Raw genomic sequence first — 26,923 nt, 5'->3', positions numbered from 1 at the left:
GAACACAGTAAACTCAGGAACTGTGAGGGCATGGTGGGAAATTCTTGTAATCCCAGCTACTCAGGAGGTTGAGGCAGGGGGATTGCAAGTTCAAGGCCAGCCTGGGCAACTTAATGAGATTCTATCTCAAAATAAAAAATTAAAAGGGTCGTGGATGTAACTCAGTGGTAGTGCACTTGCCTAGCATACATGAGGGTTCAATCCCCAGTACTAAATAAATAAGCAAATAAATAAATGTGAGGAGGAGGTGGTGGTGGTGAGAGGGAAGCATTTTGTTTGGATTTCTGAAAAATTCTAAAATGTCTTTCTTATCTCAGTCTGAGAAATGCTCTGCCGGAGAATGACCAGGCCGTGTGGATCCATTGTGTGTGTGTGTGCCGTGTATGTGGGTGTATGGGGGTGTGGCTCTGTTCCTTTCTGCCTTTCCTCTTTTATCTACCCTACACATTTGTCCCCATGTGCCTGTGGCTGTGTGCCCCCGACACCCTGAGTTTGTGGGAGCAGAGCAGCTGCAGGAGAGGAATCCCTAGATAATAATGCAGCAGGGAGTAGGCTAGTACCCTTGAATCTACCCAGCAGGTGGGATTAGAATAGAAGGGAGAAGGATCAGGAGTGAATTTTGGAATTATCCACTTGGGTTCCTTTTTGGCTCTAATTTTGAAAATCAAATTTTGTGAGGTCTTGGGCAAGCTACTTGGTGCTTCTAAACCTCTGTTTCCATATCCAGGAAATGGGATCAATCCTTACTTAGAACTGTTGGAAGAATGAAATAACATCCAGGGAATAAACACCCAGTGCAGGGGCTGGTACGTTGTAAGTGCTCAATAAATGGTAAGTGGGCGGGGAAGCTGTCTATCAGTGGGTTGTTAGCGGCACTAAGTGCAGGGAGGGGGATTGGTCTAAGAGAGTTGTCATGGGATCTAGGTTGGCATGGGTGGTCCCAGGGCACATGGCTGGTCTTAGGTCTATGACTTTGGGCTGTTTTTCTGAAGGCCAAGGGCCTCCATCTGCTTGTGGTGGGGCCGTAGTTCTGGGCTGGACTGGAATCCTCAGTGATCATCCTTGAATCATTAACAGGAGAGGGAGAGCCAGAGGGTTGGTGAATAAGCCTTGGATCCTCCCTGTGAGGGTTCCAAAGAGAAAATGGCTCAGCACTCAGGAAGTAGGTGGAAGAGCTGGACCGGCCTCGGTTTCCTGCCTCTCAGTCCTTCTGCTACCAAGAAAACGTGACAGAGAGGCTGCCTTCTATCTGCGTCACCACTGGAAGCTGCTGCAAGATGCAGGCCTGGGTGCCCTAAAGATACCTCAGAGAGGAGAAAGCAAGGGAAGCGACTTCCCCCAGGTCCTAGAGCAGATTGGTAGCAGTGCCAGGACTGAAGCTCAGGGCTCTCTGCCCCTCATCAGTGGACAAGTCCTGTATTTATTTTAATAGCATTCAGAAAGTGATAAGGGTGCCTGTGGGAGTATATGTCCTCTCGTTCCCTGGCCAGCTCCAGCTGCCCTTGTCAGAGGCTTTGTTGTCACCTGGTTTGGAAGTTCCTGGTCTGTGCACACATGCAGTGTAGTATTCCTTTGGTGCATGTGGAGGCCATTTCACAGGTTGTGTACCTTTTGTGTCAGTGCATCTTGGAGTCCCCTATCTCAGTGCATGTAGAGTGGCCTCCCTGTTTTGAACAGGGAAGAATGGAGAAGCATTTGTTACTTTGGGAAATTTTGCCAGATTGTCCTCCAAGCAGTACTAATTTATGCTTGCTTTTGATGTATATGGTGCCTGTTTCTCCATTTCTTATCCTTGCCAATCTCATCAATGAGAAATAGCTTATTGCAATTTTAATTAGCATTTTTCTTGTGATGAATGAGATTGTATAAGATCCATTATTTTCTGGTGTTCATATTATTAATATAGTGTTACTTTTGGGATGTTGATCTCTCTCTTTTTTTAAATCAACAGATGGTACATGAATACTGGGATTTCTGACTTTTTTTAAAATTTATTTTTTAGTTGTAGTTGGACACAACACCTTTATTTCACTTGTTTATTTATTTGTTTTTTAATGTGGTGCTGAGGATCGAACCCAGAGTCTCGAATGTGCGAGGTGAGCACAACCCCAGCCCAGTTGGTCATTTTCTGGTCGATTCATAGATGCTCTTTGTATATTTGACAACTTGTTTTTAGGATAAGTTGCAAGCATTTTCTCCAATTTATTGATTCATTTTGTTGTGTTAGGATTTTTGCCATGCAAAAATTCAGACCCATCATTTTAAAAATGATTTTGGGATTTTGTAACATTCACAATAGGTGTGAATTCTCTGATATTAGCTTCTGTGGGTTACAAATAGTTGCCTACTCAACTGGGAATGTTGCTCAGCGGTAGAGTGCTCCTGAGTTCAATCCCTGGTACCCCCGAATGCAAAACAACAACAACAACAACAACAACAACAACAACAACAAAACAACCAAATAGTTGCCTATCAGAATTTCCTGGGGTTTAAATAAACAGAAAGGCCTTTCTACCCTGAAACTATAAAGAAATTCTCATGTGTTTTTCTTATAGACTTATGGTTTCATTTTTCATATGAGAATATTTGATCCATCTGGTAGGAGTCCAATTTTACTTTTTTCCAGATGGCCACCCATTTGTCCAACACCACTTATTAAATACCTTTTCTTCACAGATTCAAAGTATCACCTTTACCATGCTCTGAGCTGCCATATGTGTTTGAGGCTATTTCTGGACTTTCCCCCTTGCTTTGTGGTTCTGACTGTATATTAAATTGAACTTTTATTCTGAAAAATTTCAAATGTACTGAAAATTAAAGGGAGTTATGAAACCCCACATATTCTTTACTGAGAGTCAGCAGTTCAGACTTTACCCACCCTGGCTCATGTACTCATTTTTCTCTCCTTACACTTTTCACTTCCCTCCCTTCTTTCCCCTCTTTTTAAATTTTAACATTTATTTTTTTAGTTCTCGGCGGACACAACATCTTTGTTGGTATGTGGTGCTGAGGATCGAACCCGGGCCGCACGCATGCCAGGCGAGCGCGCTACCGCTTGAGCCACATCCCCAGCCCCCTCTCTTTCTTTTCTTCTTTCTTCCTTTCTGTTTTCTTCCCCTTTTTTCCCTTCTCTTTTTTCTTTATTTTCTTTTTTTTTGGGTCTTATTCTTTTTTTACTTTTATCTGAAATATTTAAATTACATCCCTGGCCTTCATCAATTGTCCTCATATGTTTTTGATGTGGATCCCTAAAACAAAGGAACAAATGAATGAGGATTTTTTTTTCTATAAAATCAGTCATTATCACAAAATTATCAGAATTAACAGCAATTCCTTGCTATCATCTAACATGCCCTGTGCCCATTCATTTTTTCTTAGTTGTCTGGAAAAGACCTTTTTACAGTTGCTTTGTCAAATCAGTAACGAAATAAAATCCTGCCCCATGTGGCATTTGGTAATTATTTTTCTTAAGTCTCTTATATGTAAGGCAGTCCCTCTCTGGCCTCTCCCTCCTTTTTTTGAACATTGATTTGCTACAGAAACTTGGTGTCTGTAGAATGGCATTCTTTGATGACTTGTCTGTACTTTCTCCTGGTGTCATATAACTAGTTCCTTCACCCTCAGTGTTTTTTCTAAACCAGAATTTTCGTTCTGCACTGTTTGTGTTATTTTGGTAAGGATGCTTCTGTGGTGCTGCTCTGTACTTCACACTGCATTTCAGCAGGACTCTACTGTCAGGTCTGCTTGCAGGGGTGTGGATATGGGGAAGATGTACCCTTATATCCCGGAATCTGTTTGTTCTTCTGACAGTTTCAACCATTGATGAGCATGAAGTTAAGTGTTGCTTGAAGGTCTGCAAGATGGGACCTTTGTATTTCTATAATTCCTTCTGAATGCATTTGAGGACTCCTTCTGTAAATGACATTCCTTCATTAACCAGGGCTGATTGGTTATTTCACTAGAAAGAACAGGATAAGTGTTAGATTCTTTCCTTTTCCAATACATGATTCCCCCTGATTTTCACATTATTTTTCCTCATCTCTCTAACACAGTATGCTCCTTCTGGTCAAGGTACCATTATCAGTTTTCCAAGCATACCCCTGTCTTTTCTGTAGCCCCTTTTGTCTAGGAGGACACAGCATACCTTGTTAGCTGTGCTGGTGATTTACTGTGGTTGTTGCTGTGGTTAACTATCTTCTGGTTGTGACATGGATTTGGGAGGTGTCTGCCCGACTTGTGTTCCCATCAGTCCCTCCTATATTGAGAGGTGACCTGACACCCTGGGGTGTCAAAAAGCTAGGTCTGATTGTAGCATAAATGCCTACATGTGGCAGAGACAGATGAGAGGGAAATGTGGTAGGAGGCCTGCCTGGGATGTGGTAGGAGTGTCCTAGATGTCCTGTGCTTCCTCTCTGTTGGTGGATGTCAGCTGTCTGTGTTCTAGGAAAGAAGGTGGGAAGGAGGCTGGAGGCTTGGCAGATGACTCTGTGGGCCTATCAATGGACACCAAAAAGGTACCTTCACAAGGTTGAGAACAGAAGGTACGATAAGCAGAGCACCTCCCTGGTCTGCAGATGGCTGCTTCTCTCAGAGTTTCAGACACACACGCACACATACACACACACACACACAGTTCCAGAGACAGGAGATGGGAGGCATACTTTTGTGGGGCCCAGGCCAGGGCTGGGGTACTGACTGGAGCTGGGTACCCACTTCTGTACCCAGCCTGCCTGTGGCCTACTGGGAGGAGGGCACAGAGTGAGGGGTGAGCTGGCAGGTCCCCGGATTCCAGACCCTTGCTCAGAACCTGCCCTGTCTAGGCTGGCCCTTGGGGATTTAAGCCCTATCCCTGCCCTGTTGTGCCCTCAAAGTCTGATGCTAGACTTGGGAGGCAATAAGCAGATAGCTATCTCTGATTTTGCTGGCCAGAAGAATCCACCAGGCTCAGAGTTAACACACAGGAGACCTTTTTCCTCTTGGTTGTTGGGCTTGGAAGACTGCCCTTGACTAGTACTTGTTCAAGAGGGAAGGAGGATATCTATGGGTCATTGCAGGTGGGCTTATCACAGACTGGTTTGCTCCTCCCATGCTGTGTGACCCTTACCCAGAGCCATCCACTCTCTAGCCCCACCTACCTATCACCTGGCTCAGGCCAATCCTGAAGCTAACCTGGCTTGATTCAGGTGAGGCATGCAGGCTTTGTGGGTGCAGTGCCTCTTGGCTTCTGCTTCCCAGACTCTCCTCCAGCTGTGCTTTTAGATCAGTAGTTCTTCAGAGTAGGGTCCTGAAGCCAGCAGCATTAACAGCACTCTGGCCTCCTGAATAAACACTCTGAAGGGCTGGGGGCAGCAGTATTTTCACAAGCCCTCCTGGGGATTCCAATGCCCATGAAAGATGGAGAATCCTAGGGGTCAGGCCTAGGCAAGAATAAAATTCTTCCTCTTGGTTCTAAAACTTTCCCAGACCATAGCCTGCCATTTTAAGCTGAAGCCCATCAGGGTCCCATGATTTGGCCCTGGCCTGCTCAAGCCTTAGTGAGTCCTGACTTTGGCCAGGTGCAGCCTCCGTCCATGCCTTGTGGGCTATCCATACCCTGCAGCTGTGCACCCCTTCACCCCACCCTCACTGGTCGCCACACCCTGGACTATACCCCTTCCTGACCACCCTGCCTTCCCTGCAGCTGAGCCACTTGCCCTCACCCCACCCACTTCCGCGGGGGTGGGGGGGACACCAAATGTGGAACACTGCCCAGCCAGAGGACACTCAAGCCCAGACCATCGTGACTCTAGAGCTTTTTCTGGGATCCAGAGGAAAAAGGAAAGGAAACAGGGCCAGGCTCTCCCCTGTAGTCCTTCCTTCTCCCTCAGCACTCCAAGCCCTGCTAGTGGCCCAGGGACTCCAGAGGCACCAATGAGAGCTGTAGGTGCAGAGAACTCAGAGAGAGCCGGCTGAGATCTTTCCTATGGGGTATGAGGTGGGTCTTCTCCAGACCATGTGGGCAGTGGGCAGGAGGGTGTTCAGATAATGATGCCAATGCTTAGATAGTTTGCTCTGTGCATTCTGTTAACACAACTATTCTCATCACAACCTGGGAGACAGGGTGGTTCTGGTGCCCATTTCACAGATATGGAAACTGGGGTCATGAAGCTTGCAAGGAAGGACTGACGGGATCCAGCTACCCTGTTTACTGCAGAGGGAGGAAGGATGCTGTGGAGAGCTCAAGATAGGGGGCTTTTGGTGGCCTGGGTTCTCAATATCCCATTAGGAGGTGCCCATGGGGCAGTTATTGAGGGTGGCAGATGCTTGTTCTGGTTCCTCCTCCAAAATCTGGGTCCCTGATGTGCCAGTGGTGTCCCAGGGCTGGGGGCAGGAAGCACCCACCTGGCAAGATGCCATGAGAGGGCCCAGGGAAGGGAGTGAGGGGTGCTAGCAGGTCTCTAAAGGGCAGCCATCCACTTGGACAGGCCACTTGCCAGGGCTATGGGGCTCTGTCCTACTTTCTGAGTTACTGAGCCCTTCCCCGGCTCACTGGACAGGAGCTCTTTTGGCATGCCATGGGGAAAGACCTGGACTATCTGGACCTGTGTCCTACCCTTCTAGTCCCCAGGTAATTCTGGCTTCCGAGTTACCCCCATAGAGCTAGGTCCATGAAGCCATACCCCAGTTTTTTAGGTTGTCATTGCTGGGCAGGGTGGGGTGCCTAGATTTGCCCTCCCTCTTCTTGTTCTTGTGACATAGTGCATGCTGCACTCTGGGCCAGGAGGGTCAGCCCAGAGTTGAGACCTTCAGCCTGGCTAGGCTCAACACAAGCAGGTGGACAGTCTGTCTGGAGCTTCCCTTGCTCTCTCTCGAGGATGCACAGAAGTTCAGTGCATACTGCTGAGCAGGAAGCATGCCCGACTTTCTAGGGAACACACAGGCCAGTGTGTCCCTGGTGAGGCCTAAATCCCTGGTGCCTTTGTCAGAGATGTGCCCAAGTGTCCTGCCCAGGGATGCTGGGCTGTAGTTTTAGCCCCTGCTCCATGTCTCCCCTGGCACTCCTAGATCCTGACTCATCAGTACTGTGCACCCACCCATCGAGCCTGCCTCCCTGCTCCTCTGACAGGTGCAGGGATCCTGTCTCTCTCTTTTGTCCAACCTGCCCACATGATCACCCCTGGTGGGGCCCTTAGGAAGCACACAAATGGCCAGGTACAGCCCTGCATTGGAGCCCAGCCTTGTCACCTCCTGCCTTGTGCAAGCAGCTGCCCTCTCTGGGTCTCAGGTGCTGCCTCTGTAAAACTGTGCTCTAGGGAAAGGTGAACACTCTTTGGTGTTCTCTGCCACAGTACCTGGCAAAAGGTCTCCTAGGCCCCTAAGCCTAGGCCCACACAAGCTCTCCCATCTCTGATCCTATGTCCCAGGGTCAGGAGTGGGAGAGCCTAGCCCACCCAAACAGATACAGACAAGTAGTACACAGTAGTGTAGACCAGGGTGGCCAAGACAATCAGTGATGTGGGTCCCCTGCAGCCAGGCCCACTTGGGGTCCCCATGGGGCCTCGTCCTGTAGTGTGTTTCCCCAGGAAGGGAAGAGTCTCCATGGTAAATCATTTGACAGAGGTGGTGGGGGAGGAGTCAGGCAGGAAGGGCCTTTCTAATTTTCATGCATGCTGCAGCTTTTAGTGTTGCTTGGCAACCAGAGGAGGAAGGAAGATGACAGAAGTCCAGACCACAGCGATGCCCTCCCCTTCACCCTGCTGGACTGGTTCTCCTTAGGAAGTGGAGTGTTGGTGGGTGGATGAAGCCAGGCGTCGGCCCCTTCAGAGGGTCTTCCCCGAGAAGCCAATGTGTTTGGGCTCCAAGGAATGACTACATACCTACCACCTGATGGTCCTGAGCCAGAGGCTGGGCTTTCCCCATCTCCAGCACCTGGCACTGGGGTGCCCTTGATGTGGAGTCTGGTCTTCAGTTTCAGGTCTGGCCCTGACTTGGGACTTCTTAGCTTGGACAGCCTCCATCACATCTCTGACCTCAGTTTGTGCTTCTGTAAAATGGGACAGCAACATTTCTCACAGGTGTTCCTGCAAGGAGTAACTGACTTAGCTGTGAGGTTTCAATTCTGGAACATTCCACCACTAAGGTATGATTAGCAACTGTGGGGACCCTGTGGGCAGGGCTTAAGATGTAGGAGTTGCCTTGAAAAGATGGGGTCTCTTCCTGGGGTCCCTGAAAAGATGGTTCCCGGTGAAACATTGGGAACTCTTCCTGGGGTCCCTGAAATCCTGGGCTTAACGAGGGAACAAAGGAGGCAGCCCTTAAGAGGGCAGGAGGATAGGCCTCACAAACTGAGGTCTTTGGACAAGGGGGCAGCCCTAAGATCTGACCAGGACAGGGGTCAGCTCTCCCACTTCAGCCTGCTCTGCCATCCGGGACATCCTTGGAAGAGACCAGGTCTGGGGCAGTGGGCCGGGCCAGGGTAGTGGCAGTGGGTGGAGCAGGAAGGCGTGATGGTGGACCAGCTGCTGTGAGGGGACTGCAGGGTGTTGGCTCCTGGCAGGGGCTGTGCAGGGCAGTGACTTTGGAGGGTTTCCTGGATTCCAGGGTACTTCCCTCTGGGCATTTCCATCTCAGCCCAGCCCAAAACCAGCTGGCCAGAGGGGCTGGGCTGGGTGGGGCTTGACTCTGTTGGGCAGTAACTGAGCTGTGACCCCCGGGGATTCCCAGGAGGGGGCTGGAAACACTCAGTGTTTCCCAATTTCCCTTATGGAGACCTGGAAATGTTGTTCCTCTGCCCAAGAGGAAAGTCCCCAGCTCTCCCAGCTGTGCTGTGTGTTAGGAACCCTTGAGGTAGAGGGGTCTCCAGTCAGGCCTTGGGTGTCCCTGAGGCTCAGGGCTTATTCTCCCTCTGTGTGGGGCTGGCTACAGAAGAGGTGCCATGCCATCAGACCTGACCAAGATAGATCCAAGCGTCATTGAAGTTATTGTTCATGGCTTGTGTGCCACAAAGGGCTGCCTCCTTTGTTCCCTCTGTTTAGCCAAGGATTTCAGGGGCCCCAGGAAGACTCCCCACCTGGAACTCACCCCTCGTGACTGACTCTGCCTCTTCATGCTGCAGCAGCAGCTTCCAGACTTGCTGGTCACCATAGATACTTGGGTCAGTAAATACGACCTTGCGTAGTAGCACCACCAGAGTGAGACACCAGGTGGGAGCCACCTGTTGCACCTCTGAGCCTCCATCCACTGCAGCCTACAGCAGGGGCTCCAGAGGCCTAGGTGTCACAGAGGTGTGACCTGGGTCTGGAGGGTCAGTTCTAGACTCTCCAGGCAGCATCCTTTGCTGCCAAGGAAATTGGACTGGCATGTGGTGTGGCTAGCAGTGCTGCTGGGAGCCCTGAGATGGAGAGAAAATAGGGTGGACTGGCAGAAAGAGCCACCACCTGAGAAGGTCTGGGCCAGCCACAGAGCTGGAAGGATAGGTGCCTGTTAGGGGAAGCCCTCAGGGCAGGGTGCTATTGGGGGGAACAACACTAGAGTCCCCACTATGTCCAGTCCTGGGAAGTTTGGCCTTGGCAAGCAAGCATGCTCTCATAGATCCCAACAAACAGAGTCTGGAGTCTGTCAGGATGGGCTGACAGATTGGGGGTCCATGGTATCTCCATGGCCCCTCATGGCCCCCTAGCTGTCTCGGAGTCCCCTGCCTCCTCTGCAGCCCGCCAACTCCTGAGTCCCCCACCTTGGATGGTCTTGTCCCATTCACTTCATCCCAGCTCAGCTGGGATCTCAGGAAGTGCAGCCTGGGGTGGGGACGACTGGAGCAGCATTGATGGAGGGATGCCCTTCGCAGCGCAGGGGTTGAGCTGAGCACTGGCCCTGCCCTGGATCTTAAGTCTTGCTCTGTTCTCAGCAGAGCCTCTTGGGGTGTGGAGGCCTGGATCCCAGACACAGCAGAGCAGTGGGCAGAGTGGGCTAGTGCTGTGCCTGGAGGCTCAGAGATGTTACAGCCCTTTCCCTCAGCTCCACCACAGCCACCTCCCAGTGCTCAGGAGCAGAGCTGGTCACCCTGCCTTCCAGGGACTCGTGCAGGGCTGTTTTCTGTTGCTTCCCTAACAGCCCACGCACCCTGTAGTTCTGTAGGTCAGAGGTCAGTCAGGGTCTCAGTGAGCTGGGATCAAGGTGGATCCAGCTTTCCCCTCTGGAGGTACCGGGGCAGAATCATGGTCATGCAGGAGTCTGTTGTCTTGTTTTGTGAGGTCCCCATTCCCTGGGGACTGTCAGCTACCCTCTCAGCCCAGAGCGCCTTTCTCTGGTCCTCACAGATGTCTCCCTACCTCCCAGCACCAGCAGTGTGGTGGCAGATCCTCTCGTTCTGCTGTCTCTCTGACCCTGATCTGTCATCAAATCCATTTCTCTGACTGTAGCCAAGAAGACTCCTCAATTTAAAGCACCATGTGGTTAGAGTGGGCCACCTAGATAATCCAGGGAATTATATCTGCAAAGTCTGTTTTGCCATATAAGGAAACATTCACAGGTCCTGGAAATCAGGGTGTGGGCATCTTTGGGGGGCTTAGTTCCTTCCATGAGGTGAGAAAGATAGCTGTCTTCCATCCAGGTGTTTGCAGTTTGGGGAGCTAGTCAGGCATGAACCCATGCATGGTGTGGTTTACAGGTCACTGAACCTGCCTTGAAGGACACATCAGGTTGAAGTGGTGGGGAGTGTGGGTGTCAGGAAAACTTCTTGTTAAGGGTCTAGTGTCATCAGAGCCCAGGGCAGAGCTGCTGGATCTGCTGCCCAGCTTCACCATAGCCAGGGATAGGAGTTTGAGGAAGCCACCTCCCAACCCCCCAAAACGGGCCTTTCCCAGGGCTAGCTATGCACAGTCCCTGTCTCTGGGGCATGGACATGGAAGAAACATGAAGCTCTGGCCCATAACTGGGCTCTTTGTGAAGTTGAATGGTCCTGAAGGAAAGGGATGCTGGTATTTTGTGAGGAGAGTTTGGGGGAAGGGCCTTTGTCTGCAGGTGATGGGTTATAATGGGGTTCAGATGATGGATAATCAGGGTTCAGGGCCAGAAAGCTAGTCAGAGCTGGCCTGTGTTGTGGGTGAGAGGCGACTCGGGCTACTCTTATGTGCAGGTCAGTCCCAGCCCTGCACCCCAGCCCTTCCTGAGGGCAGTTTGATGGGTATGCGGCCAGGTGGAGCCTGCAAGTATCCTGCAAAGGTGCTCAACCATTCATGCAATTCAGGCAGTTCTTGCAGCCTGAACCCCAGAATATCTCCTCTACCACTGCCAAAGTCATCAATCTTGGGGCAGGTGAGGGAAGAAAACACTTAAAAAAGAAAAGCACTGTAGATACTTAATGTGTGCTTGCCCCAAGGAAGATCTCCTTCCCTTTCCTCCCTGGGTTTTCCTCCCTGGAGGATCTCCCTCCCTTTCCTCCCTAGATGCTCAGGGGAGTCACAGGTTGAGCTCAGAGACCAGGAAGCAAATCCACATCTGAACCTACCTGGTGGCTAACCAAGGCTTGCCTACCTCCTCCCTGTGCACAGGCTGCCCCATTGGGCCCCACCTGCACCTGGGGGCTGGTCTGCTTAGTGTTGGTGGGGCTCCATGCTGCTCCTTCCCTCCCCAGGCAGACCTATACACTAGAAAGGGCTGCTGGATGTTGAGCCCCTACCTGACTTGGCTGGCTCCGCCCCCCTCCTTGCCCTGAGTGCCTGACATGGTCAAGGCCCTTAACTTCCCTGAGGTCTGGTTCCACCTTTCCAGTCCTGGCCTGCAGTTTGGGGTCTGCTATGTCTTGGGTGTCTTGATCTGTTTTCTACCTGCTGACATCTTTTGGCCTGGAGGTCTATCTGCTAACATGAGAGAGAGTATGAGGGGATAGGTGGGTGGCAGTGCCATGCACACACATCAGAGGGGTGCCCATTTTGGTCTGCTGAGACTCCAAGATCTTGCTCCGGGGGTCTTGACTCAGGTAAGTCAGGGTGAAGACAGGTGCTTGCATCCAGTGCTCTGACAACACCCCATGGTCAGGGTCAGGTGGAGTCTGATGCCATCCCTGTGTTCTCAAGGTGCTACCACCACCTGGCAGGGCTTTCCTGTCTGCCTATTCATTCCTGCATTACCAGTAGTCAGTTGTGTTGCGGAGACTCCCTGTTCACCTGTCCCCGTCGGAACTAGACAGGATCGAGGAAGGAACTGGTGCTCATGAGGATCATGAGGCTGGTCTGTGAATCCTTGCTAAGCAGCACCCTGTCCATGGTCCTGGAGGAGTGGGCCAGGATGGGGAGGCAGAGGCACAGGCCTCCTGTTAAACCAGAGTGCTGAGTCAACGACCTAGATTCCTGACAGTCCTGATGGGACTAATGCTCTCCAGCTGCCGCATCGAGCACATTTCACAGTCTGCTCAGGGCTTGCACAATTAGCAGGACTGTGCCGTCCCCTGACCACGAGTGGAGGTGAGGTAGCTCGGCTGTGGGCTCCGGGTTGACGTCTCAATTTTCACAGCTGCCTGCATCCCTCACACACACGCTCAGCTGCAAATGAGGAACAGGAAATCAATCTGTGTGGCTTTTTTTTTTTTCATGCATGTGTGGGTGTGTGCTGGAAGCTAAACTCTTGGTGCTACGAGATTGTGCTTCCTGCGGAGCTTCTGGTAGAGCCCCAACTCACAGAATGGTGAGGAGGCCTCTCAAGATACTTGGGGACAGACCTGGGAGGTGAGGGTGGGTAGCACACAGACCCCTCATTCCTGAGGTAATGGCAAGGGGCAGCAGGGATTTATTGTTGAACCCGCTGGGAAACTTCTCAGGAGTGCTCCACGTGCTACATGCCAGGACTAGGATGGGAAGGAGAAAGGAGTCCCAGAAATGGGGTTGCAAGCTTCAACCGAAAGAGCCAGCCTCTTTCCATGGTTCTTTCTATTGGATTTCTGGAACCTCCCAGCCTTTCCCTCTTGGCCTGGCATCCATCAGAGGGATTATCACCAACTGGGGAATCAGAGAATCATTAAAGCTACTCAGGATTGTCCTGTGATGGGGTCTGATTTCCTCCCTCCCTGTCGTCATCATCTCCCTAGCTGTCATGAACTCAATGTCCAGTTTGTTTGGCTCCCTGGCTTCCCGTACCCACCATGGTACCAGAGACCCTTGCCTTGGCTGTGGATGTGCAGTGCTGGAAGAAGGGAGCCAGGTGTCTCAGGTGTATGCCACCAATCCTCAAGAGAGCTGAAAAATTTGCACTGATTCCCTTGATTAGACATAGAGTTGGGACCTTGCCCTGGCTTTGCCCTGCTGTAGGCACTATGCTGTGTCTCCCAGAGGGCTTTACCTGAGAAAAACACAGAATAATCTTGCTTTTAAAATATACATTAATCTCATATGTTCTGATATCTGCAGGAGCACTGTTAGTGGCTAAGGAACTCTCTGACCCTGCTGTCTGCATCAGCTCCTTGAAGTAGGGGCAGGAGCATCCTTTGTTTTGTACTCTAAGAATGCAGGATACATCAGAGGCCAGCAGATCTCAGTCCCACTTGCCCACTGAACCTCACAGAAAGCTTTTTCTGAGGGATGCAGGGCTGGTGCTGGCCAGTTAGCAACCGGTAGTATGAACCTAGGGCCAAGGTGGGGTGAGGGAGCCCTGCTGGCTCGAGCAGTGTACAGACACTGACATTTCCATTTCACTTTTGCTGTGTTATTCGATGGCTTGGGCAGAACCTTACATTGCTGTGTGCCTGGGAACTCTACCAGCCACAGTCCTCACATCCCTGAGACCAGATATAGAAGGCCTCAGAAACTCAGAGTAGAACAGGATGTTGCCTGGCATTTCTAGCTATGGTAGCAGGTACCCTCAATACCTGGCGCCATAGGAACCACCCACACCTGGACACAGATACTGAGATTTCCCCAGAAAGGATGAAGGCTGCTTTGCCCCAGAGCAGGGACTCCCTCAGCCACTTCTGGATAGGTAGCTATCTAGTAGCCACCAGATGACTCTGGGATACAAACTCATCCTTCTGCAGCAGCTCAAAGGTCTTCCCCATCAGGATGGCCCCAACCCCAGACCTGGACAGTGAGTACTGCTTGACCCAGACAAGTCCATGCTCTGGGGCCACTTCATCCCAGAACATGTCCCCTGGTTCCACCTAACCAGGGGCTCCTTGCCCCAAGACTCTTGACCTCATCCCCTTGGGGGCCCACTGAGTTTGTTGGGCACTTTCCTGGACCTGACACTGTCATGTGACTTATTACATGTGACTTTTATTACATTCTAAAGAAGGTTCCCTCACAGCTGTTACAGAAATCTGTAACAGTCTGAAGAAGGATGTGCCCACACAGGGAAGTCTGATAGGGGAGAGGAGCAGAACTCCTTCCTTGCTTTCTTCATTCTTACAGGTCTGTGTCCCTCCCTCTGAGAAGAGGTGCTTATGGTCTTCTTCCCACAGTGACCACAGAGGTAGGACTTGAGCCAGACCACAAAGAGGAGTGCATATGGTGGCCGGTGGGCATAGCTCCTTGCTCCCAGTGCCTCTTCCAAATTGAGGTTACATGGGGTATGGCAGGCATTTCCAAGCTTTTTTGAGAAGCAAAGGCTTTCTTGGCATGAAAGAAATAAAAAAAAAAAAAGTAAAATGGAGTGAACCTGCTGTGTGGATGGAGATGGGAAGGTGGTTAACGCCTGGCAGAAACAGGTGGTTCTGGAACGATCCCAAGACAGCTTCAACCCTGGGAATCGCTCCTGACCTATTGGCCCATTTTGAGCAGGCTGGAGCCTGTCAGGCAGGGAGCAGAGCTGCCCAAGGGGAATCTGGGCTTTGCTGGCCAAATTAACAGCTTCGTCTTCCTTCTTAAGCAATGGAAACCATTGAAGTGCTTTAAGAAATTGAGACAGGTAGAAGCTGTTTTAGTCTGTTCGTGTTGGTGTAACAGAACATCACAGGCCTGGTAATTCATAATTGGCAAAAATTTATTTTATCACTGTTCTGAAGGCTGAGAAGTTTAAGGTCAAGATGCCAGCATATGGGGAGGGTCTTCTTACTGTATCCTCACACAGTGAAAGGGAAACAAGGGGGTGGGGGAGAGAGAGAGAGAGAGAAAGAGAAAGACACACAAACATGCAAAATGGGGACAATCTCACTCTTTCATCATGACATGACCCCACCCCCAGTGTGCTCATAGCTGGATCACCTCTTAAAGATCTCATCTCTTAATGTTACAATGACAGTTAAATCTCAACATGAGTTTGCAAGGGGACAAACAATTAAACCTTATCATTCTGCAACTGGCCCCCCAAAACTCATGTCTTCCCATACAGAATACATAAATCCCAGTAGACCCCCAATTCTTAACCTGTCCAGCATTAATCCAACATATAAAGTCTCATCTAAAGCAGATTTGGGGGAGATTTCAGGCATGGTTCATCTCTAGGCACATTCCTCTAGCCGAGACCTGTGAGATCAAATGAGTTTCCTTCTTCCAAAATGCAATGATAGGACAAGCCAAGGGTAGACATTCCTATGCCAAAAGGAGAAGTAGGTGAGAAGAAAGGAATAACTAGTCCCAAGCAAGTCCAAAAACCCAATGGGGTGAACAACATTAGATCTTAAGACTCTGGAACAATCTTCTTTGACTCCATGTCCCACCTTCTGGGCACCATGGTTTTACTGGGGTCAGTTCATGCAACAGCTCTTGTGTTGGAGTCTCCTACCTGTGGCTCTCCAAGGCTGGGGCTACACACTGGTGGCCCTAAAGTTCTGGGGCCCAAGGGATGGATCCATTTCTACAAATCTACTAGGCATTGCCTGGTGGACTTCATGTGACAATCAGTGAAATTTAGGTGGAGGCAGCCATGTCTCCATGATTTACAAGGTGTGCTTGCAGAATTAGCACCATATGAATGCTACTTTCCAGAGGGTATGCTGTGTATTCCCTCTGCTATCTGAAGTTTAGGCCATATCTCACTGCAAACTGGAAATCTGAGGCAGAAATGGCATGGTGATGCAGGTGGCATCAGCTCTGTGCTATAAACCAAGCTTGGGTGCAGGGCCAGCACCTCTCCCTCTGATGCCAGAGTTAGGAGAGACTTTCCCTGGGATCCACACTGAATGCTTGTTTAGAAGACTGTCTTAGGCTGGGTAATGGCCTGCCTGTGTCCTGTGGTGGGAGAGGGTAAACCCTTAGGTGTTACAGACCTCCATGTGACCATCTATTTAGATGTCCTCCCCTCCTACTCAAAGGTGGAACTTCGAGCTCTGGCTTCATTCACCCCCCACTCCTCTGCTTCCTGTAGTCTAGAAGTGTAGGCTGCTTTCACATCTACCTGGGACCTACCCTTGTCTACAGCTTATCCTCTGCTCTCCTGTTTCTCTGAGGTTTGGCTGATGCACATTTGGTTCACTCTCCTGAACTAGAAGTCAGATGTCTTCCTATACGAAATGCTCTTGCAAATCCAGAGGTTTTGATTCCTTTGCTCAAGCCATATCTGCAATCAAACTCACATCTGATCAATGATCAAACCCTATATTTATATAAAGTCTAGAATCTGCTACTTCTTGCCACCTGCCCTGCTACCTCCCTGGTGGAGACCACCCTCCCCAGAACAGATGCTGGAATATTGTGATTTGGGAAATTATTAAGTAAAATAATAAGGTTACTTGAACTTAAGCACTGTGATGTCATGGCAGTCCATTTGAAAACTGAGACTAAATGACTAGTGGATGGGTAGCATATACATGGGACAAAGGGACATAGAGGGATTGCATGAACTTTCATCATACTTTGCAGAATGGAAAGGTTTGCAGGGTTCTAACCAGTATCCAACTTCACTTTTGCCCCTGCAGACTGGCCTCTATAAATAAGGCAGAGTGATTTAGATTACAGGGGGTTGTTCTCCATTCAGACTACATCACATGAAAGAGGCAGAGGCAACTGCAGACACAAGAGATGCCAAAGGTCTGAGAAGGAGCTTCATACTGGGGAGAATAGTGCCCCCCAAATAGTGTTTCAGGGGGCTGAAACCTCTGAATGGGACCTTATTTGAAAACAGGGTCTTTGAAGATCTAATCAAGTTAGTGAGGTCCTACTGGGTTAGGATGTGCCCTGAATCCAAGGATTGATGGGCATAGAAGGAGAAGGAGATGTTGAGACACAAAGAAGGCCATGGGACAATGACAAAGGGAAAGATTGAAATCAGGCAGCAGCAAGAAAAGACAGTCAAGGATTGCCCCAACATTAGAAGTTATGGAGAGGTAAGAGGATTCTTCCCTAGAACCTCAGAGGAAGCCTGGTCTTACTCACACCTGGGATTTAGTCTTCCAGCTTCCCAAACTGAGAGAATACATTCTAATTGTTTTAAGCCTCTAGTTTGTGGTACAGTAGTCCACCTTTATCTGTGGATTAGCTTTCAGTGGTTTCTTTTCCCCACAGCCAACCATGATCCAAAAATATTAAATAGAAAATTTTAGAAATAAACAATTCATAAGTTTTAAATTGCATAGTCTTCTGAGTAGTGTGATGAAATCTCCCACAATCCCTCTGTCCTGCCAGGGATGTGAATCATCCCTTTCTCCAGTGTGTTTCCATGCTGTATACACCACCTGCCCTTAAGTTACCCAGCCATCTCACTTATCAGATTGACCATCACAGTATTGCAGTGTTTGTTTTCATGTAACCTTTATTTTACTTAATAATGGCCCTAAATCATAAGTGGAGTGAGACTAGCAATTTGGATATGCTAAAAAGAAGCGTATTATAGTATGTATATATAGGAAAAATTATATAGAGTTTAATACTATCCTTTTCATGCATTCATGGAGGTATTGGAATGTATTCCTATGGAAAAGGGGGATTAGAAAGCTAAAACAAGCCCTTAGCCTGTCCCATAAGGTCTCAGGCCCTGTCCTCACTTTTTTTTTTTTTTTTTAAAGTGGTAATAGCGATTGAACCCAGGGCCCTCACACATGCTAGGCAAGTGCTCTACTATTTATATATACCCCCAGCCCTTTTAATTTTATTTTGAGATAGGGTCTTCTAAGTTGTTAAGGCTAGCCTAGAACTTATGATCCTTTCTTAGCCTCCTGAGTAGCTGGGATACAGTCGTGCACACTGCACCTGGTCTTTGCTCACCTCTTACCACCCTTGTTTCACCCAGTAGCATTAGTCTTCCACTGTTCCTTAACAGACCAGGTATGCCCCTGCTCCAGGGCCTTTGTACTTGATGTTTCTTTGGACCCACATGGATTGCTTCTTGCAGGTCTCTGCTGAAGAGTCGCATGATCAGAGGAGGCTTCCCTGATCACCTTGTTGATATGAAAACAACAACAACAACAATAACAACAATAAACCCTCCCTCCCCCATCCACTCCTGATCCTTCCTACCTGCTCTTGTTTTCTCCACAGTGCTTGTAATAAAACAGCTGATGTGTATTTACTTGTTCAATACTTGTGCCTTCCCTTGATAATGATAACATGAGGGCCAGGACTCGATTAATGATAACTGTATCACCACTGCCCACAACAATGTAAAGTACATACTAACTCAATAGATAATCATTGAATAAATGAATCAGAAAAAAAAAATCCACAAGCTAACTGAGTAAAGGGGAAAGCCCAAGGAGAGACAATTCAAGAAGAAAATGTCTTATTAGCTCACTCTCATAACTAAAGAAATGCAAATTAAGTCTGTATGGGCTCATTCTCACTTATTAGATTATGGTGAATATGAGAGGAATTTGGTGCTGTCTTGGGAGTGGGATGTTGACCATTGTCTTTTGTTCTTTTTTAAACAATTGAAATAGATAATTCACATACAAAAGTTTACAGTTTTTAAGTGAATAACTCAGTGGTTTTAGTAGACATTCACAAGCTATGAAAATATCACCACTATTTAATTCCAGAACATTTTCATTATCAAAAAGATATCCCATATCCATTAGCAGCTAGTGCCCCTTCTTATACTCACAAGCCCCTGATAACCTCTAATTTCTTTTTACAATTTGGATTCACCTAAATTCTGGACATTTCATATGAATGGAATGGAATCATACGATATGTGGCCGTTGTATCTAGTTTGTATCATTTAGCATAATGTTCTTGAGTTTATTCACATTGTAACATGTATTAATGCTTCATTCCTTCTTATTACCATGTAATATTCCATTGTATGAGTCTATTACATTTTGTTTATTCATTCATACACTGATGGACATTTGGGTTGTATCTATTTTGTGGCTAATATGAACAATACTCCTGGGAACATTTGTGTATAAATCTGTGTGTGGGCATGGTTTTCAAATATCTTGGATATGTATGTAGGAGTGGAATTGCTGAATCATATGATTACCCTACTTAACAGTTTGAGGAACTATTTTCTGAAGTGGTTATACAACTTTACCATTGGCACCAGCAGTGTATGAGAGCTTCAATTCTTCAGCATCTTCAATAGCTATCTTTTTTGTTATAGCCGTCTCAGTGGACATGAGGTAATGTCTCACTGTGGTTTTGATTTGCATTTTACTAATAATTAATGATGATGAACAATTTTTCATGTGCTTTTGGCCATTTGTTTATCTTCTTTAGAGGTCTATATTCAGATCCTTTGACCACTTCTAATTAGCTTGTATTTTTATCATTGCATTGTATGAGTTCTTTTCATATTCTGGTTACTAGATCTTTTTTTTTAATATTTATTTTTTAGTTGTAGTTGGACACAATACCTTTATTTTATTTATTTATTTTTATGTGGTGCTGAGAATCGAACCCAGGGCCTCGCTCATGCTAGGCGAGTGCTCTACTGCTGAGCCACAACCTCAACTGCATACTAGATCTTTATGGCACACGTGATAAGCAAATATTTTCTCCCATGCTTAGGGAAGTTTTTTTTTCAATTTCTCTTCCACCCATCCATCCATCCATCCATCCATGGAGCTGAACATTGAACCCAGGACCTTCACATACTAGAAGAGCACCCTACCACTGAGCTACATCCCTGGCCCTCAGTTTCTTGAAAATGTCCTTAGAAGCACAAACATTTTTTTATTGTGATAAAGTTCAGTTCCTCACTTTTATTTGGTTGCTTGTGCTTTTGATGTCACAGCTGAGAAATGATTGCCTAATCCAAGGTCACAAGAACTTAGGCCTTATGCTTTCTTCCTAAGAATTATGTTGTTTTACATTTAGGTCTTTTATCCATTTGGAGTTCATTTTGTCTGTGATGTGTGGTGCAAGTCTAAACGCATTCTTTGTTTGTGGCTATCCAGATGCCCCAGAAGCATTTGTTGAAAAACACTCTTCTTTCCCCATTGGATTATCTTGAAACTCTTGTCAAAAATTGATTGAGCATAGATTTATGGGTTTACTTCTTGGCTTTCAGTTTTGTTCTGTTGACTTATATGTCTGTCCTTCTGCCAGGACCACTGTCTTTTTTTTTTCTTCAAAACATTACATATCTCTTGACATATCATTACATACATTTGATTCAAGTGGGTTATGAACTCCCACTTTTTCCCTGTATACAGATTGCAGTTTTTACATACTGCCATACTATTGTCTGTTGTATTCTGCTACCTTTCCTATCCTCTACTATCCCCTTCCCCTCCCCTCCCCTCCCATCTTCTCTCTCTCTACCCCATCTACTGTAATTCATTTGTCTCCCTTGTTTTTTTTCCTTTCCCCTAACTTCCTCTTCTATGTAATTTTGCATAGTGATGAGGGTCTCCTTCCATTTCCATGCAATTTCCCTTCTCTCTCCCTTTCCCTCCCACATCTCGGGATTACAGTCTTGATTACAGCAGTTGTTGGATCATTTACATTTAGTGCAAACACTGATAAGGTAGAGTTTGCTGTTTGTTTTTCATGTCTCATGTTGTTTTTGTTCCTTTATTCCTCCTTTATTACCTTCTTTTATTTTCTAGTATACCATTTTACTTCACTTGTCATTTCTTTAACTATATATATTTTTTGGTTATTTCATTAGTTGTTTCCTGGCAGGTTGTAATTAACATTTTCACTTAAAACAATGCTGTTTAGATTAATGCAAATGTAATTTCAGTAGAATATAAAAACTTTGCTTCTCTGTAGTTCTTTTGCCCCTCTTCTTCGTGGTGTTATTGTCAAAAATTTATATTCTTATGTCTTGTGTGCTCATCAACACATTTTAAATTACTGTCTCATGCAGTTGTCTTTTGATTTAAATAGGAGAAAGAAATGGGAATTCATAACCCACTTGAATCTAATGTATGAAATATGATATGTCAAGAGCTTTGTAATGTTTTGAACAACCAATAAAAAAGGGAAAAAATAAATAGGAGAAAGAATTATGAGCATAAAATACACTACATTGTCTTTTTTTTTTTTTTGCAAAACAACACTGTTTTTCTGTTTCTCTCTCTCTCTCTCTCTCTCTCTCTCACACACACACACACACACACACACACGTTTAAGACCTTATACAGTACATTTGACTGGGTGCTTATGAGGAAAAATGAAATAGGCAGATAGGAAATTAGAAATAATAATAAAATTATAGCAAGATAAGTGCCTTGCACAACTGGTGGTAACTATGGAACATGGTAAACTCAGTTCTCTGTATCTGGGGTTTATTTCATACATTAAATGAATGAATAAATAAATAGACAGACAGACAAACAGGCAGGCGATCTGTCCAGAGAGGGCAAAAGCAACTAGTCTGATATGGCTCTTCAGAATGAAATTCTTTTTACTTGGTATTTAAGGATTCTGTAGCAGAAAGTCCAGCCTCCTGCTTGCTCCCTACCAGGAAGCTATCTTAAGGTATGGTGTCAATAGGAACCAGATAGGTCACACATATATACATGATTTACACTGTCTTTTCTATTTGTCTATATGGTTAACCTTACTGGTGGTCTTTATTTTTTCATATGCATTCAGGTTATTGATTGGTGCCCTTTAATTTCAGCCTAAAGGACTCTCTTTACTAGTTCTTGTAGGACGATGGGTCTCCCAGAGACAAGTTCTTGGCTTTATTTATCTGGCTAATTTCTCTTTCATTTTTAAAGGAGAGTTTTGTTATATAAAGAATTCTTGGTTGACAGTTCTTTTCTTTCAGTAATTTGAGTGTGCCATCCCACTGCCTTCTGCCCTCCATGTCTTCTGATGGGAAATCAACCTGTTCAGCTTCTTGGATATGGAGATTAACATAATTTTTTTTCAAATTTAGTAACTTTGGGGCATATTTCTTAAGTATTCTTTCTTTTCTATTTTCCTGAGACTAACCTAAAGGATATTTTGGTATCCTTTATGGTGTGTGAGACTTTATTTATTTATTTATTTCTCTCTCTGTTTCTCAGTCTGGGTAATCTCAATTGACCTTTTTCCAAGTTCAATGATTCTTTTCTCTGTTCGAATCTGCAGTTGATTTTCTTTCTTTCTTTTTTTTTAGAGAGAGAGAAAGAGAGAGAGAGAGAGAGAATATTTTAATATTTATTTTTTAGTTTTCAGTGGACACAACATCTTTATTTTTTATGTGGTGCTGAGGATCGAACCCAGTGCCCGGCGCATGCCAGGCGAGCACGTTACCGCTTGAGCCACATCCCCAGCCCTGCAGTTGGATTTCTTTAGTTAATGTTTCATTTCGTTTGCTTAATTTTTAACACCAGAATTTCTACTTTGTGCTTTTAAAAATAGAATCTGTATTCCTTTGTTGGTATTCTTTATTTGATGAGGCATTGTTTATATACTTTCCTTGAGTGACTTTAGGCATGGCTTCCTTTTGTTCTTTGAACATATTTAAAATAGTTGATTAAAGTTTTTGTCTAGTAAATAAATTCTGGAAATCAGAGTCTCACCCCTCTTCAGGGTTTGCTTTTGTAGTAATAGTTGTCTGTTTCATGGTTTTTGAAAATTAATTCTGCAGAGTCTGTGTTTGGTGTTAAAATTCCTGCTCAGTTATCTTAGTGGTCATTTAATGACTAGACAAAAAAATTTTCCAATGTGTGGAGGCAATAAGTTTCCTGGTCTTTGGTGAGGGGCTCTGTGTGCTTGAGGCATGCCTTTAGCTGTCAGCTAGGCTGTTAATAACTCTGCCTTCCTGCTTGCACAGAGCCTCCTAATCAGCCAGAAATGAGAACTTAGGTCTTCCTAAGGACTTTCCTGAGCATTTGCACAGCTCTGAGCATGCACCTATTTTAGATTCCCAGGAATATACAGCAACTTTTCCAAGCTTCTATAGACATCTTGATATGGAACTTTTAATCCTTTTGATTAGTTTATTGCTGGATTCAGCTGTGAACCATTGCTTTAAATGTGAAGTTAAATGCCTGCAATTGTTCTTGGCGATTAACCATGGGGAATAGGTTTTTTTGTTCTTGGTGAGTTCTGAGTCAGGTCAAATACAGGCATCCTTGCAAATAGGGTTTCCACGGAAACCACAGGACAGGTGAAATAATGACAATTTCTGGGAATGAGGTATTGAAAGAGTTCCATCTCTGTTCTGTTCACTCCAGTGGCTGCTAGGCTACTGGTTTTCGTGATGAATGTGGGGTCTTATTTTTCAAGGCACTGGGGAATAGAGTCAGGAATAGGACTAGAGCAAATTTAAAAGCCACAAAGTTGTAGTTCTTACTGAAATTCAGTTGCATTTTGTGAATAAATATTCCCTGGATTTCCACAAACTTCCAAAGTTCTAAAAAAGTTTTTTTTGCTAGTCTTATTGTTACTTTTATGGAGGAGTTTTGGAGATCCATACTCTGTCATTTTTACTGTCTTGCCATTATCTTTGTAAGCACTTCTGTGATGTCTCCTTAAATTTATAGTACACATAACCTTTGATTCAGCAATCTAATGTTAGAAGTTTATTCTTCATATATGGTCCTGTTTGAGTAAAAATCCTGGGTGGAGGATACTCATTGTTGGAATGTTTGTAGTCACCAAAACCTGGGAAATACCTCAGTGTCATTTGCAAGGGAATATATCACACATGACAGGTACTCCAGCCATCAGGCAGAATATACTTCAGCTGTGATAAAAACACGAGAACTTGTCCAGATAAAAGAGCAAGTTGAGGGCTGGGGTTGTGGTTCAGCAGTAGAGCACTCGTCTCGCACAGGCAAGGCCCTGGGTTTGATCCTCAGCATCACATAAAAATAAATAGATAAATATATAAATAAAATAAAGGTATTATGTCCAACTACAACTACAAAAAAATAAGTATTAAAAAAAACAAGTTGAAAACAGTGCGTGAAATGTTCAGTACACTGTACTTCAGAAGTTATTCCTTAATAAGACTCCTGTGGCACAAGAATTAAAATCAAGAATCAATAAATGGGATGGACTCAAACTAAAAAGCTTCTTGTCAACAAAAGAAACAATCTGTGAGGTGAATAGAGAGCCTACATCTTGGGAGCAAATCTTTACCCCTCACACATCAGACAGAGCACTAATCTCTAGGGTATATAAAGAACTCAAAAAGCTAAATACCAAAAAAACCAAATAACTCAATCAATAAATGGGCCAAGGACCTGAATAGACACTTCTCAGAAGATGATAAACAGTCAATCAACAAATACATGAAAAAATGTTCATTATCACTAGCAATTAGAGAAATGCAAATCAAAACCACTCTAAGATTTCATCTCACTCCAGTCAGAATGGCAGCTGTTATAAACACAAACAACAATAAGTGTTGGTGAGGATGTAAGGGAAAAGGCACACTCATACACTGTTAGTGGGACTGCAAATTGGTGCAACCAATATGGAAAGCAGTATGGAGATTCCTTGGAAAATATGGAGTGGAACCACTATTTGACCCAGCTATCCCTTTCCTCGGTCTATACCCAAAGGACTTAAAAACAGCACACTACAGGGACACAGCCACATCAATGTTTATAGCAGCACAATTCACAATAGCTAAACTGTGGAACCAACCTAGATGCCCCTCAATAGATGAATAGAGAAAAAAATGTGGCATATATACACAATGGAATATTACTCAGCAAAAAGAATAAAATCATGGCATTTGCAGGTAAATGGATGAGTTAGAGAAGATAATGCTAAGTGAAGTTAGCAAATCCCTCAAAACCAAATGCCAAATGTTTTCTTTGATATAAGGAGGCTGATTCATAGTGGGATAGGGAGAGGGAGCATGGGAGGATTAGACGAACTCTTGATAGAGCAGAAGGGTGTGAGGGGAAGGGGGGCCATGGGGTAATTAATGATGGTGAAATGCAATGATCATTACTATCCAAATGATCCAAAAGTACGTGTATGAAGACACGAAGTGGTGTGAATATTCTATGTATACAACCAGAGATATGAAAAATTGTGTTCTATATATGTAATAAGAATTGTAATGCATTCTGCTGTCATATATAAATAAAAAATTTACATGAAAAAGGAGAGGAAGTAAAGGTAGTGCCCACCAGAACCTCAAAGTGGCTCTGGTGTGTTTTCAGAGTTGCAGGACTGCATGGCGACTTGGGAAAAGATATACACAAACATTGTTGATGGAAATGCAAATTGGTGCAACCAATCATGGAAAGCAGTATGGAGATTCCTTAGAATACTTGGAATGGAACCACCATTTGACCCAGTTATCCATAGTTAATACCCAAAGGACTTAAAATCAACATACTATAGCAATGCAGCCATATCAGTGTTTATAGCAGCTCAATTCACAATAGCTAAACTTTGGAACCAGCCTAGGTACCCCTCAACAGATGAATGTGGTATATATACACAATGGAATATTAGGCAGCCATAAAGAAGAATGAAATTATGGCACTTGCCAGCAGATGGATGGAACTGGAGGCTATCATGCTAAGTGGAAAAAGCCAATCCCAAAAAACCAAAGGTTGAATTCTTTCCATGTTTATGTCATTCATATCTCATCCTAGTATGTGGTTGCTAACACACAATAAGGGTGGAGGAGGGAAGAATAGAAGTTCTTTGGATTAAACAAAGGGGAATGGAGAGGAGGAGGCAGGATGGGAATAGGAAAGATGGTAGAATGAATCAGACATAACTTTCCTATGTTCATATATGAATACATGACCAGTGGAACTTCACATCATGTACAACCACAAGAATGGGATCCTAATTAGCATAAGTTATACTCCATGAATGTATAATATATCAAAATACACTCTACTGTCATGTGTAACTAAAAAGAACAAATTAAAATAGTTTTTAAAAAGAATGTATTAGCTGGGTGTGTTGGTGCATGCCTGTAATCCCAGCGACTTTGGGAGGCTGAGGCAGGAGGATTGTGAGTTCAAAGCCAACCTCAGCAACTTAGTGAGGCACTAAGCAATTTAGAAAGACCCTATCTCAAAGTAAAATATAAAAAAGGCTGGGTATGTGGCTCAGAGGTTAAGTGCCCCTGGTACCAAAAAAAAAAAAAAAAGTATTGTTGGGGCTGGGGATGTGGCTTGCTGTATGGCATGTGCTTAGCATGTGCTAAGCACAGGTTCAATTCCCCAACACTCCCCGCACTCTGCAGAAAAGTAGCGAAACTATCCAAAATATTTTAAGTTCTTGAATTAAGCTAAGAAGCTCAAGTGTAGGAGAGCATCGGTGCTGTTTCATTTAAAACCTCCTAAGGTAGAACTTCAACCACCTGCATCAACCCTTCTTGGCTCACTGTCCTGCCAGGTAGGCCAGGGGTTCTACTGGGCCAAGATTGCTGTCCATGGGTATGAGGAGAGTATTTTTCTGTGTCTTTGCCCAAGTGACTGCAGGAAAGGGAGGCATGTCTTGGAAGTCCTGGGCCATTGTTGTGCAGAGAAAGTCTGGTCTAGGTCACTGTGGCTATGTGTGAGAAGGGGATCGGGGGAGCAGTTTAGGAGGGAAGAGCAAGGCACCCTGGCCTGCAGCACCTGGGGGAGTAAGACCAGCATAACCATGGGCTCAGCTCCAGGAAGGAGGCCCAGGATGGCTGAGGGTTTCATCCAGAGGGGAGGGTGAAGTGGGAC

The 26,923-nt window shown here is 45.7% G+C and overlaps 1 protein-coding gene across 2 annotated transcripts in view; it reads left to right on the top strand.

Annotated features, from left to right (window-relative positions):
* Window positions 1-26,923, top strand: part of RASGEF1A (RasGEF domain family member 1A) — a 78,256-nt gene that overhangs the window by 8,599 nt on the left and 42,734 nt on the right. The window contains exon 1 of one of the 2 annotated variants that reach the window (XM_081268017.1): window positions 735-831. The exons of the other annotated variant lie outside the window; for it this stretch is intronic. Within the exon in view, the coding sequence (XP_081124143.1) occupies window positions 829-831 (3 nt within the window). The 5' untranslated portion in view covers window positions 735-828. Of the gene's footprint in view, window positions 1-734; window positions 832-26,923 lie in introns of those variants that run through there. 2 annotated transcript variants of the gene reach the window in all.

This window comes from Spermophilus citellus, assembly GCF_964194105.1.
Source record: "Spermophilus citellus genome assembly, chromosome: 15".
Taxonomy (NCBI): Eukaryota; Metazoa; Chordata; class Mammalia; order Rodentia; family Sciuridae; genus Spermophilus; species Spermophilus citellus.
This window is presented reverse-complemented; position numbering and strand designations above follow the sequence as displayed.